The sequence below is a fragment of the Homalodisca vitripennis genome, chromosome 6, assembly GCF_021130785.1.
Source record: "Homalodisca vitripennis isolate AUS2020 chromosome 6, UT_GWSS_2.1, whole genome shotgun sequence".
Taxonomy (NCBI): Eukaryota; Metazoa; Arthropoda; class Insecta; order Hemiptera; family Cicadellidae; genus Homalodisca; species Homalodisca vitripennis.
In genome coordinates this window covers 95,855,317-95,870,474 of record NC_060212.1, presented here as the reverse complement: position 1 = coordinate 95,870,474, position 15,158 = coordinate 95,855,317, and the positions used below count along the sequence as shown (strand labels likewise).

Below are 15,158 nucleotides of genomic sequence, written 5' to 3'. Positions count from 1 at the left end.
TTACTTTGGAAAAAAGGAGCTTATTCCAAATTCTCCGCTCTTGAAGACGACACAGGTCGTAAAAAAAAAACTCACCGAGTCAGTTTTATTGAAAGATTTGTCAAATCCAACAACTGGAACACATATTTATACGGATCGTTACATACCAGCCCTGAACTTGCCGTAGAACTTTTGAAGCTGAATTGCCATCTGACCGGAACAGTAATGACAAATCGTATCGACATGCCACCCCAACTTGAAGACCAGGACCTAAACAGCTGGAAAAAGGAGATATTTTTTGTCAGAGAGAGACAATAATATTCTTGTCCTTTCCTGGCGAGATAAGAGAGTGGTTACAATGCTATCAACTAAATGGAAAGGGGATATACAACACATGACTGATGTCCCAAGTAAATGGCCTCATCTTGCACCTACAGCTAAACCAAAGTTATATTGGATTACATCAAACGTATGGGTGGCGTCGATAGAAGTGATCATTTTATTTCTACATATCAGTTTTTAAGGAGAACAAAAAAATGGTACAGAAAGTTCTTTTTTTTGGCTTTTTAGAAGTAGCGATGATAAATTCTTATCTTCTTTATAAAATGATGCAGGTAAAGTTTATGACAAAACCACTCACGCACCCTACAGTTCCGGAAAAGTCTAGTTCGAGATCTTGTTGAGGACCGAGTTAGAAATACACCATCAAGAAAGAGGAAAGGTAGACCATCAGAAGGACCTCTCCTTGAAAGACTCAATGGAAAACATTTCCTAAAGAAGAGGGATAAAAAGAAATCACGCTGCGTTGTGTGCTCAAAGAGAGGCCTACGGCGCGAGACCTGCTACTCCTGCAAGACATGCACAGGAGAACCAGCCCTACATCCAGAGGATTGTTTCGAGGACTACCATTCAAAAGAACACTATTAGGTTAGTTGTATATTTACAATCATGCATTTCTTTTTTATATTTATCACAAGTGTAATTTATACAATTGTCTGGTAATGTTTATAGTTTAGCTAATAAAATTTTGTGTGCCTTTTATTTTGACTTTATTTATATCTACAATTTAATGTCCCATAAATTTATGTACGTACAAGATAATTTAAAAATTTTTTACTTTTTTATACTTACCATAATTATAGAAAGTAAAAATAAAAATGAACGTTACACATTAAATTTTTTTTTTTTTTTTAATATATTGTGCCGTTTGCTGGAAGTCGTGAAAAGATATACTGACGTTATAAGGGTTAAAAGATAACATGACATTTTTCATCACTTGTGTATTGTATATAAAACATTTTTATATCTTATCACTTAATTAAATCTTTTGGCAAATGTTTGTAATAATTTAGTCTTATCATTTCTTATCTAATATTGATGTAAATGTTATAAATTTTATTAATCATAATACTAGTTTTGCAATTTGCATGGGTGCTTTAATTCTTGTTTCCGAGATTACTTACAATACTGACTGATTAGACTGAATGGACAAACCACTTTTGGCTTTGAAACCATATTTTTTTCTTACTGGCTACGGAAATGGTTCAGTGACTATCCAGCTGTGCTAGTGAGAGGTTACTGTCGCTCCTTGTTGTTTTACAATAGTAGTTTAAAAAATGTGTGACGCAATTGAAAATCCCACAAGTTGTGAAGTGCAGTCCGTAATACAGGTTTTGCTGACTAAGAACAATAAACCAATTGACATTTATCACAAACTCTGTAAAATTTATGGAAACGATGTGATTATTGATAGTGGAGTGTATCAGTATTGTATTAGATTTAAAAATGGCTAACTAATGTGTATGATGACGAACGAAGTGGACGGCCAATAGCGATGATATTGTCACTAAAGACGATGAGTAGTTTAAAGAAGACCGCCAATTGACAACAGAACTCTCACATAGTTTTCCTCAAATTTCAAGGAGCTTGTTACATGAAATTGTTACACAAAAGTTAGGTTATCATAAATTTTGTGCAAGGTGGGTACCGACCACACACAACAAATCGGACTTCACTAGCTTGCGACGCAGCGCTTTGATGACAACATGGAACAGCGGGAGGGTTTGACTACCTGGTTGAAGTTTCTGGTGGCAGAATTTTATAATGTTAGAATTTCAAAGCTAGTTCACCACTATAAGTGCCTAAATTTGTATGGTGACTATGTTGAAAAATAGTGTTTTAGTCTCACTATCAAATGCATATAATTTTTTCTTATATTTTGTTTTTTGTTTATATCAAAATGTAATCTACTTTCTTTATAGCCCTCGTATATGTGACTTGCTGAACAACTAGGATATCACGTAGTAAGGTGAACAGTTTTGACTACAACGCTTAGGTCAAAGGCTGAACTTGAGCTACAACTGGCTCTAAAGAAATTTTTGTAATTAATAACATTGCAGTCGAAGATATACTAGTGGAATCATTACTGTACTTACAATACACACCTTGTTTTATTTGATACTACACTTTTCCATAAAATACAGCGTTTAATCTAAGAGACATACAGAGCAAACGATTGCATTACATACTTGATAAGGATCAGCATTTGCTGCTGGACGGCGATCTTCCAAATGTCCCTTCTTTGCTTCGGCCACGTCCCTCGATATCCGCACACTGACATTCCGATTAGCCACCCCAGACGTGAATTTGTCTAAAGAAGATGTTTCATGTTTTCCAGTCAATCTCCTTTTATTATCCAAACCTCCCTTAGGATCGTATACTTTAATATGCTCGGCATGGGTTTTTTCTAGTTTCTTAACTGCTTTTTCAATCTCACAAATTCCATTGTCTTGCCTCATTTTTTCCGTTGAAAAATTACAGTGACCACCAGCTCCGTTCCAATCTCCTGTAACCGGCTTGGGATCGAAAGAAGCTATAACGCCTTCCTCTTCAGCAATGCGTTTAAGGATGTATCTGGCAATCCATAGTTCATCAGCCGTCGTTATTCCTTCGGATGGACCGACCTGGAATTCCCACTGACCGGGCATAACTTCAGCGTTGAGTCCAGATATGTTCAAGCCACTATACAAACACGCACGGAGATGGGCTTCAGCAATGTTCCGGCCATAGACCTTACTGGCCCCCACTCCACAGTAGTAAGGTCCTTGGGGCGCCGGGTACCCCTCCTTAGGCCACATGTGTGGCCATCTGTTGGTTTCGAGCAGTGTGTACTCTTGTTCGATCCCAAACCACGGTTTTTGTTTGCACGCTTTAGTCATTGTTTCAAAACAACATTTTCTATGATTGGTTTCAGTCGGCTCTTTCTTGTAGTTGTATGTTTCGCACAGAACCAGTCTGTTGTCTCCACCTCTGAATGGATCACAATATATAGCCACTGGCATCAGGTAGATGTCAGAGTTTTCACCTTTGGCCTGATATGTAGAACTTCCATCGTACTGCCATATCGGAAGTTGGCACACTACTTCCGGCACAAAGTCTAATACTCTACCTTTTGATCGAACGTTCTGGCCAGTTCCATCGATCCAGATGTATTCAGCCACTACTTTGTTCGGAGGTTGTTTCAGCTTCATGTATCTTTCCACTTTTTTGTTCTTTACGTTCATCCCTTCACTGTGGAATTTTAAATACAACACTTTGAAACCTTTTTCGAAGTTCAGAATCCCATGATTCGTTTTTGAAATAGCCGAAAGGCTTTTTAGTAACACAGACATCGTAATTTTAATGAGTAACAAACTCACATAATTTAGCAGAACATGCTTACCAATTAATTTTCCACCATTTTGTTGCTAAGGTGATAAGCCATATTAACAATACAATCTTTTCAATTTGCAAGAATTTGTGGGGTATTAGTTGAGTAGCATTGATAGTTTGAACCTGTTGGTCCAGAACTACCTCTGCCCTATCAGTTTCTATGTTAAATTGAATAAACTTAAGGGAGATTTTTTGTATAAATATCTAACTTTTGAGTCCCTGGCCATTATCAATAATGTTTTAAATATTATGTCGGTTAGGTACAATTTTATCTCAGTCAACAAGTTAACTTACAATGTTAAATCTTATTCACTTTTTTTACATTGTTTATTTCGTATATAAACATCAGTACAGTAGACTCCCGTAAGTTCGGCCTCGGTTAGTTCGGCCGCCGCTTAGTCCGGCCGGTCGGCTGAGCATGAGTCACACGCACTTGGCGCCAGCCAGAAAGCGGGCAGCACGTCTCTACTAACAGTGCCGTTGTATTCTTTGGTTAGTTTACTGCTCTGTCAAACAGCTCATCAGTTCGTCTCGAACATTCATACTGGGTGGTGCTCGTCATTTTTACAGTAGACCTACAAAGTCAGTTATTTTCTTTTAGTTTGCGTTTTGTACTGTTGTTTATTTACTCGTGGGGTTTCTGTGATTTTCTTTTGTGTATGTACAGTACTGTTGTTTTCATAGTTTTTGTGTGTGTGTGCGTGTGTGTTTGAACAAAAACTGTTTTGCATCGTGTTTTTAAATCTGTTTTTTAAAATGAGTGAAATGCGTAAACGTAAGTACAAGTCAATGGAACAGAGACTACAAGCTCTGGAGAGATTAGACAAAGGAGAATCCGTGCAAAGTATTTGCAAGGATTTAAACGTGGGCAAAAGTACAGTCAACGACTGGCGACGCAACAGAAAAAGTATTGAAGGCTTTTGTACACAAATTGATACCGAAAAAAGTTCTAGAAAAGCGTTGCACACTAAGGAAGGCCAAACACGAATTGGTGGAAGATGCTCTATGGTTGTGGTTCGTTCAAGAACGAAGACGAGGAACGCCATTAAGTGGACCAATATTAAAAGAAAAGGCCATGATCTTACACTCAAAGCTTCAACCAGAAGAGGCGTTCGTGGCTAGTGATGGATGGCTCTCTCGTTGGAAAAGAGACACGGCGTACATTTTATTGGAGTTTGTGGTGAGAAGTTATCAGCAAACCCAACAGCGGCCACCGACTTTTCTGCAAGATTTTTAAAAATTATCGATGATGAAAACTTTTGCCCAGAGCAAATATACAACATTGACGAAACTGGGTTAAATTTTAAAACTTCTGCCTAGAAAAACATTTGCCACCCCGCAAGAAACGTCTGCTCCAGGGTTTTAAAACCAGCAAAGACAGGATAACAGTCGCCTTGTGTTCAAATGCTTCGGGGACTCACAAGTTACCCCTATTTGTCATTGGCAAAGCAGCAAAACCGAGAGCGTTTAAGAACATAAACATGGACGCTCTCCCAGTGTATTATCGGTACACAGAAATCAGCGTGGATGGACACGTACTTGTTCAGAGAATGGTTTGTATGCGAATTTGTTCCCAAAGTGAAAAAAACATTTGGCAAAATCGAAACTCCCCGCCAAAGCACTTCTACTTCTTGACAACGCGCCTACTCATGATGAACATCTTCAGTGTGACGATGAAAAAGAAATTAAACTGCTGTTCCTACCACCCAATGTAACCAGTCTTCAACAGCCGATGGACCAGGGGGTCATTGAGTGCTTCAAGAGGAAGTATCGTCGTAAGCTACTTTCGGAAGTTCTTTCCAAACTGGAGACTGATGACAGCTTAAGACCTTACCAAAGTGTTGAAGTCAGTTAACATGAAGGATGTTGTGTACATGTCGGCCAAGGCATACGACGAAATAACCACCATCCACGTTTGTAAAGTCTTGGAAAAAACTTTGGCCAAATATAGAAGATAGCGTAGATCAAAACAACACAACAGCAGATGAGCCAAACAACATTCTTGATGGCGAACCTGATGACAATGCAGCTCTATTGCACGACCTTCAGCAACTACCGAACTGTGGTCCCATTGTTGAAGAAGATGTTTTTGGAGTGGATCAACATGGAAAAGGAGCTAGACAACGAGGTTCTGAATGATGACGAAATCGTCGAGTGTGTCATTCGCCAGGACAAACGAGATGAATAACGACGCAGATGGTGCTGAGATTGAAGAGGAAGACGAAGAAAATAAAATGAGCCACGCTGAAGGAAAAGCAGCTTTGCAACTGGCAGCTACTTACATCGAACAGCAAAAAGAAGCAACTGCAGTCGATGTAATTTTTATTAAGAAGTGGCGTGAGTTTGCACATAAAAAATCATTAGAAACAAAAATTCAGAAAAAAGTGACAGATTATTTTAAGTGTTAAGAAGCTAAACCACCAATGTACAGTGCAGTACTGTATTATTTTATTTTATTTCATTAGGTCTGTGGTTTTGTAAATAAAGCGTTACTCTGTGTTGTATTCTATGTGCAAGTGTTTGATTCCTACACGCATTGATTCCCAACATATGCAGTATTACCGTGTTTTAATTGGTAAGTACAAATTTAAAATTAGTTTAGTAGTTAATTCTGTGTTGGTAATGTTTGGAAAGGTTAATTTTACGGTTATTTCATAACTTTTATTGAAAAATTACCCTTGCAAACAATAAATGGGCATTTTTTAAATAGGCATCGGTTAGTTCGGCCGCTTTTAAGTTCGGCCTAGGGTCCGTCCCGAGGTGGCCGAACTTACGGGAGTCTACTGTATTAACTTAGAAAAGAGTCATTCTAACCTAGATAGGAAATTCCTAACATTGATGCTGTTCCTCATATTTCTCTGTCCCAAAAAGACACAAAGGCAATGAAATGCGTCCCTCCTTTAAAAAGTAAGAGATAATCAACAATTTTTCAAAACTATTTTATGAGCCATATTCGGAAAGTAGGTTTCTTTGTGGAAAATAAACTAGTAAAACAAATTTTTTCAGGTCAATTTTATTTTTACATGAAAGAGCATACTTTTACACTATTTTCCTACATAGTTCCTCAAATATTCAACCCCTTGTTATAGTGGGTGACCAGTTTTACTATTCCTTCTGCATAGAAACTTCCCACCGACCTATCGGAAACATAACTTGTGATACATAATCTGGGCAGTCTGTAACAGTCTCGTACAAAACTTTTGTGGAAATTCATTTGAAAGCGTAGTCATTTTGAACCTTCTGTCTTCACAGATTTTTTCCATCAACTTTCCTTACCATAATCATTGACAACAGAGGGACACCCGTTCCGAGCCTCATCATGAATATTTGTTCGACCTTCATTGAACATTCTAACCCGCTTTCTCACCATTCCATCATTTGTGGTGTGTTCACCGTAAATTTCTTTAATTTTACGATAATTTTCAGCCAGTTTCACATTCCTTGGTGTCAAAAAATTAAATTGGAAAACGAATCTCACAGTCAGCGGGATCAGTAATTGTCTTAAACATTATAAATAAACAATCAGAAAACACAACCAACATTGCTTAGTTGAGAGCCAGTGAGCAAGGAAGGATTACACATGTGCGCGCAATGCCAACTGAAGTGCTGCGATGGCGGTACAATGAAACAGTACTTTCCAAATATGCTCAAAGTCTCAACACTTTTACGAAAGCCAATACTAGATACTCAAAGTGCTCTATTTTTGGATCAGCCACCATTTTGTAATGAATAAGGTTATGAAGTGCGCTTTGCGGTATTATGTTCTAATAATAAATATCTTTAATGCATATTGATCTAGGCTTGTATTTAAGATTTCCATGAACTCCTAATGGGCCATCCTCCAATGTAAGCGTGTGATGATTACTGCAGAAATGTAGTATCTGAACTTATAACATGTAGCTGTATAACATTGTGTAAGGTTTGTAGATTTTATCTGTTATAGCAAATCAAATCAAATCAATCTTTAATCACATATACATGGAGTACAGTGTTGCGTCATAACAATAATTATTATTGTGAGTAGTTATTGTTCATTATAATGAGAGTAGTTTCAGTTCTATAGACTCCTCCAGTCCTGAAACTCCTGTATGGTGTATATGGATCGGTTTAAGAGCCAGTCTGAGAGTGCTTTCTTGAACTGTTTATCCTGTAGTTTCTGCAGGTCTTTTGGTAGCCGGTTAAAGAAGGCAGCACCTCGATAAGAAGGCTTCTTTTCATACAAGCTGAGTCGATGTGCCTGTAGTTGAAAGTTGTGTCTGTGTCGGGTGTTGTAGTTATGTTGATCCACCAATCTGGCTTGGTCTGATCTTAAAGCATGTATTATAACTTCATGTATGTATAGTGAGGTTATTGTAAAAAATCTTGAAATCTTTAAAAGCTTCCCTGCAGGAGTATTGTGGTTTTAGTCCTTTTAATGTTCGTATTGCTCTTTTTTGTATTACTAACACCCTTTGCAGATTTTTTGCGCTTGTGCCTCCCCATACTACGAGCCCATATCTTAGGTGTGCTTCAAAAAACGAGTAATAGGCACTCAGTGCTGTTGCTTTGTCACTTATCTGCACTAATCTTCGCACAGCATATAGCCCGCAGTTTAGTTTTTGCCATAGATGGTCTACATGTGAGGTCCAGGAAAGGGTGTTATCCAGTATGATGCCTAAGTACTTATTTGATGACAGTTTCTCGTTCTGGTAGTCCACAATAATTATTTGAAACTGTTGTGAATATGAGTTGATTAGTTTTTGTCTCATTAAGCACTAGGTCATTTTTGTAGCAGTACTGTTTTGCCATATTGAAAGCAATATGACTGCTTACTTCAAGGTCTTCTATTTTTTTGTTGGCGATAATTAGGGCAGTGTCATCAGCAAACATCACTGCTTCACAATATTCCTCTAGGTATTTTGGGAAGTCATTAGCTAGAAGTATGTAAAGCACTGGTCCAAGTACAGATCCCTGAGGAACGCCTCTGCACATTGATAAAGCTTCAGATTTTACCCTTAGAGCTTAAAAACATATTAAGGTGTTTCCAGTGATGCCTACTCCTTTGACTCAAAAGTAGTATGGAAATTTAAGTATGCACTGTTGGAACTGGCAAAGGGTAACAAAGTTGTCCTTGGCTAGTTTCCGGGCCAGAAAGGCATTCATGAGAATAAAACAACAGACCCCTTGCCAAATTTTCTGGTAGGGCCAGAGCCAGGCTGAGGAGTAGCTTTTTCCTACAGCAAAGTTAAAGTAAACGATTGGGAAAAGATGATTTGATCCGAAACCTGGAGCAGGTCTCAGGCAATCAGAAACGTTTATCTCTTCTTATGCTAAAGGATGGTCAGTACTCCTAGATCAAAGCAAAGAGGATATATGACAGGACATGGCCCTCTTAGAAAACATCTGATGAAGGTGGGTCTAAGCCAGACTGATGAATGTAGACAGTGGAGAGGCAGAAGGATCAGCAGAACATATATGGCTAAACGGTCCTGGCATATGCTAAATTAGAACAAAGTTCATAGGAGCTTATCTCCCCATTCCTAAGGTATCAGAGAGCAGGAGCCCTCAAATATTTTAGGCTTCTGTAAAAGCCTCAAATACTGAGGGTCAAAAACTTAAGTGAGGGAGGCACAAAAGTCCTTTCAGGACTATGTGTGAAGACTCCTGTCTCTTTCTCTCTGTAAAAAAGATGTTTCCAGAAATGTTACATATCCTGTATAGAGATTGTTCTGACTTTACCATTGGTATGGTTTTTTTCTGTTTCCAACCCTTTTCTGTCTTTTGTGATTATTTTGAACGTTGGTTATCTTTCACAAATATGGCATTTAGCCTTCACTTTTAATGTTTCTTACTTGTTTATACTTTCTTGCTGCTTTAGAGGTTACCAGTACTCTTTTATATTTCTACATTTCTACCATGTAACCTTGTAGCATTTTCATCGAATTTCCTGTTCTGATATTAAAAGTTTTACATAAAGATTTCTATATGAATATATTACTATTAATTTTTAAGATAAACTACAAGTAGTAAAATATCTTTTTGAGATACTATTTGTAAATGTGGTATGCTGATTTGTTTTTAAGCAAAATAACTTCACTACTAAAGGGGACCCTCATGCCAACTTACATAGCAGTGCATGTGTTGAATTGACTAAACTTGTATGGTGAAATCAATAACTGTTCTGTATTAACAATTTCAGACAATCGACAGTTTAACCAAAGATCACAGGAAGAAGATACTGTGGGAGTGGAAAGTAGATAAAGGTAAACTCCTCAATTCACTGATCGGCCGAAGTGGCAATTTGCTCCAGCTTCCAAAACGAACTGAGGTGAGTTACAAAAGTAACATAATACTACTGGTTTTGTATTAATTTTCTGTTCTTTTTAAAGTGTATTATTAATAAACGAACAAACATTTGTGGTTTTTGGCGGCAATAATGGATGTTCAAAGTGGTGAGCCGAAGCAGTTCCGGCCTGAGATAACATTTGTGCAGTGTTGACGGGCAGATATGCTCGTTTGAAAGTGCAAGTGGTTAATATGGCAAGGGTTAATATGAATTACAGGTCTTTGCAACCGTTATTGAACCGCAACAAAAAATTAAAAGGTTCCATTGGAACTGTTGTGACAATGGGTTCTGGGCAACAACTGGTTCTAGAACGATGAGATAACCGCTACATTACAATATACGTTACAAGTCTAGGAAGGCTATATATTTTTTTTATCCCACTTTTTCTTTTCTCCCTCCAATACTATTTGTTTTCAATTGGGAACTAACTTCTATTCAGTACTGGAAGATACGTGGAATAAATTTGTTCAATGAATTCCATGACTGTACACTTCATTTGCTTCTGGTCGAACTATCTGTGGAAGCACTCTGATTTAACCCTATGCACTCAAAGGCAGTATTTATAATTTTTCATTGGAGCTCGTATGGCCAGCTCTACTGGTGGCCGCCATTTTGTCGGAAGTGCAAATTAATTTTTGCCATAATGTTATTTCAGCTTGTATGTCTTGCTGTACTGGCCACCAAACATAGCAGTTGTTTTCTAATATTCTCTTTGTTTTATAATGAATAGTGAGTGCTGAAATCTATTGAGCAGCTTTATTTTAAAGTAGTTTTTAAGCAAAGCAGAAAATTTTTAATTAGTCTATAATATTTCTCTAAACATGACCGTGTAAATAAGACAAATGACGCGTAGTGGGCCTATTACACTGAAGGGGATAGAAACCTAGAAAACTTTACTAGAAGACGTGTGCTAACTATTCTTGACCACTCATAGGTATGTTATTTTTTAAAGTTTTATTCCATAAATAATGTAAAGACAGAAAAATTTAAAACAGTTAATGTCTAAGTATAAAAACTGTTAAGGCCTACTTTATAACATTGTATTTACACATTTTTATTAACAATACAGTAAAAGCCCCCCGCTAATCCGGCATCCAATGGTTCGGCACTTTCATTTCATCAGCAACAGTCTTAAAAAAAATCGCGTAAATGAGATATTTTAACAGCAGTGTGAAAACGTCTACAGTTCGCAAAGGGCGCTCGGAAAGGTTCGTGCTCAGTCGGAAGGGATTGTATGTGACGCAGCAGCTGTGTGTGAGGGGCCACTTGCCGGTCCGCCGTTACGTGTTTAATCTAAGCGTCTGCCTCAGTCTCAGTCACTGTCAGTTCGTTCTCGAGTGCAGTCGTGAGTGTTGTGCTCGTTCATATTGTAGTTTTAACTTTCTCAAAGTTGTGCCCTATGTTTTCCAAGAAGCCCGGATCTTCCACCAGCAAAGTTGAAATAAACGTAAGGCATGTCACACTTACAATTCAACAAAAGAAGCTAGAAATTATAAGACGTGTTAGAAAAAGTTGAGGTAGTAGAATGAAGCTAATAGGAGGAATTCAACATTGGTGTAGTTTTTAAGCAAAGCAGAAAATTTTTTGAATTAGTCCTAATATATATTTCTTTCTAAACAAGACCGTGTAAATAAGACAAATGACGCAGTAGTGGGCCTATTACACTGAAGGGGATAGAAACCTAGAAAAACTTTACTAGAAGACGTTGTGCTAACTATTTCTTGACCCACTCATAGGTATGTTATTTTTTAAAGTTTTATAATTCCATAAATAATGTAAAGACAAGAAAATTTAAAACAGTTAAATGTCTAAGTATAAAAACTGTTAGGCCTACTTTAGAACATTGTATTTACACATTTTTATTAAACAATACCAGTAAAAGCCCGCTAATAATCAGGCATCCAAATGAGTTCGGCACTTTCATTCATCCAGCACCGTCTTAAAAAAAATCGCGTAAATAGAGATATTTTAACCGCAGTGTGAAACGTACAGTTCGCACGGGCGCTCTCGAAAGGTTCGTGCTCAGTCGGAAGGGATTGTATTGTGACGCAGCAGCTCTGTGTGTGAGGGGGCACACTTGCCGGTCCGCCGTTACGTGTTTTTATCTAGACGTCTGTGCCTCAGCTCTTAGTAGTCACTGTCAGTTCGTACTCCGAGTGCTGTCGTGAGTGTTGTGCTCGTTCATATTGAGCGTGTTTTAAACTTTCTCAAAGTATGTGCCCTAATGTTTTCCAAGCCCGGATCTTCCACCAGCAAAGTTGAAATAAAACGTATGCATGTCAACACTTACAATTCAACAAAAGCTAGAAATTATAAGACGTGTAAGAAAAGGGTGAGAGTAGAATGAAGCTAATGGAAGGAATTCAACATTGGTGTTGTTTCTTAAGCAAATGCAGAAAATTTTTTTAGATTAGTCTATAATATTTCTCTAAAACATGACCCGTGTAAATAAGACAAAAACTGACGCGTAGTGGGCCTATTACACTGAGGGTATAGAAACCCTAGAAAACTTTTACTAGAAGACGTGTGCTAAACTATTCTTGACCAATCATAGGTATGTTTTATTTTTTAAAGTTTTATTCCATAAAATAATGTAAAGACAGAAAAATTGTAAAACAGTTAATGTCTAAGTATAAAAACTGTTTAAGGCCTACTTTATAACATTGTATTAAAACATTTTTTATTAACAATACAGTAAAAGCCCGCTAATATGACCGGCATCCAAATGGTTCGGCACTTTTCATTCATACGCACCGTCTTAAAAAAAATCCGCGTAAATTGAGATATTTTAACCGCAGTGTAGAAACGTACAGTTCGCAAGGGCGCTCGGAATGGTTCGTGGCCTTCAGTCCGGTAGGGATTGTATGTGACGCAGACTAGCTGTGTGTGAGGGCCACTTGCCGGTCCTGCCGTTTACGTGTTTATCTAGCGTCTGCCTCAGTCTCAGTCACTGTCAGTTCGTACTCCGGGGCGTGGGGGAGTGCTGTAGTGCAGTCGTGAGAGTGTTGTTGCTCAGTTCATATTGTGTTTTAACTTTCTCAAAGTGTGTGCCCTATGTTTTTCCAAGCCCTGGATCTTCCACCAGCAAAGTGGAAATAAACGTAAGTAAGCATGTCACACTTACAATTCAACAAAAGCTAGAAATTAATAAGACGTGTGAGAAAAAGGTGAGAGTAGAATGAAGCTAATGGAAGAATTCAACATTGGTGTAGTTTTTAAGCAAAGCAAGAAAATTTTTAATTAGTCCTAATAATATTTCTCTCTAAACATGACGCCGTGTAAATAAGACAAATGACGCGTAGTGGGCCTATTACACTGAAGGAGGATTAGAAACCTAGAAAACTGTACTAGAAAGACGTGTGACTAACTATTCTTGCACCACTCATAGGTATGTTATTTGTTTAAAGTTTTATTCCATAATATAATGTAAAGACAGAAAAATTTAAAACAGTTAATGTCTAAGTATAAAAACTGTTAAGGCCTACTTTATTATCATTGTATTTACACATTTTTATTAACAATACAGTAAAAGCCCGCTAATCATCCGGCATCCAATGGTTCGGCACTTTCATTCATTCCAGCACCGTCTTAAAAAAAAATCGCGTAAATGAGTGATATTTTAACCGCAGTGTGAAACGTACAGGTTCGCAAGGGCGCTCGGAAAAGGTTCGTGCTCAGTCTGGAAGGGATTGTATGTGACGCAGCAGCTGTGTGTGTGAGGGGCCACTTGCCGGTCCGCCGTTACGTGTTTATCTAGCGTCTGCCTCAGTCTCAGTCACTGTCCCAGTTCGTACTCGAGTGCAGTCGTGAGTGTTGTGCGCTCGTTCATATTGTGTTTTAAACTTTCTCAAAGTTGTGCCCTATGTTTTTCCAAGCCCGGATCTTCCACCAGCAAAGTTGGAAATAAACGTAAGCATGTCACACTTACAATTCAACAACAAGCTAGGAAAACTTATAAGACGTGTAGAAAAAGGTGAGAGTAGAATGAAGCTAATGGAAGAATTCAACATTGTTGTAGTTTTTAAGCAAAGCAGAAAATTTTTAATTAGTCTATAATAATTTCTCTAAACATGACCGTGTGTAAATAAGACAAATGACGCGTAGTGGGCCTATTACACTGAAGGGGATAGAAACCTAGAAAAACTTTACTAGAAGACGTGTGCTAAACTATTCATTGACCACTCATAGTATGTTATTTTTTAAAGTTTTATTCCATAAATAATTTAAAGACAGAAAAAATTTAAAACAGTTAAATGTCTAAAGTATAAAAAACTGTTAAGGGCCTACTTTATAACATTGTATTTACACATTTTTATTAACAATACAGTAAAAGCCCGCTAATCCGGCATCCAATGGTACGGCACTTTCATTCAACTCCCAGCACCGTCTTAAAAAAAAATCGCGTAAATGAGAATATTTTAACCGCAGTGTGTGGAAACGTTTTCAGTTCGCAAGGCGGCGCTCGGAAAGGTTCGTGGCTCAGTCGGAAGGGATTGTATGTGTTCGCAGCCAGCTGTGTGTGAGGGGCCAACTTGCCGGTCCGCCGTTTACGTGTTTATCTAGCGTCCTGCCTCAGTCTCAGTCACTGTCAGTTCGTATCTCGAGTGCTGAAAGTCGTGAGTGTTGTGCTCGTTCAGATTGTGTTTTAACTTTCTCAAAGTTGTGCCCTATGTTTTCCAAGCCCGGATCTTCCACCAGCAAATGTTGGAAATAAACGTAAGCATGTCACACCCTTACAATTCAACTCAAAAGCTAGAAATTATACAGTCGTGGTAGAAAAAGTTTGCTCGAGAGTAGAAATGATAGCTAATGGGAAGAATTCATACATTGGTGTTAGTTTTTAAAAGCAAAGCTCAGAAAATTTTTAATTAGTCTATAATATTTCTCTAAACATGACCGTGTAAATAAGACAAATGACGCGTAGTGGGCCTATTTTTCACTGAAGGGGATAGAAACCTAGAAAACTATACTAGATAGACGTGTGCTAACTCTATTCTTGACCACTCATAGGGTATGTTATATTTTTAAAGTTTTTATTCCATAAAATAATGTAAAGACAGAAAAATTTAAAACAGGTATAATGTCTAAGTATAAAAACTGATAAGGCCTACTTTATATTAACATTGTATTTACACATTTTTAT

At 37.8% G+C, this 15,158-nt stretch overlaps 2 protein-coding genes across 2 annotated transcripts in view; one reads left to right on the top strand and one right to left on the bottom strand.

The window, feature by feature from the left end:
• Nucleotides 1–15,158, top strand: part of LOC124364570 (nuclear pore complex protein Nup93-like) — a 45,946-nt gene that overhangs the window by 7,548 nt on the left and 23,240 nt on the right. The window contains exon 4 of the mRNA XM_046820128.1: nucleotides 9,869–9,997. Within this exon, the coding sequence (XP_046676084.1) occupies nucleotides 9,869–9,997 (129 nt within the window). The remainder of the gene's footprint in view (nucleotides 1–9,868; nucleotides 9,998–15,158) is intronic.
• Nucleotides 2,446–3,716, bottom strand: LOC124364571 (glutamine synthetase-like). The gene has a single exon (XM_046820129.1). It carries the CDS (start codon nucleotides 3,648–3,650, stop codon nucleotides 2,466–2,468), a length of 1,185 nt encoding a protein of 394 aa, XP_046676085.1. The 5' UTR covers nucleotides 3,651–3,716; the 3' UTR covers nucleotides 2,446–2,465.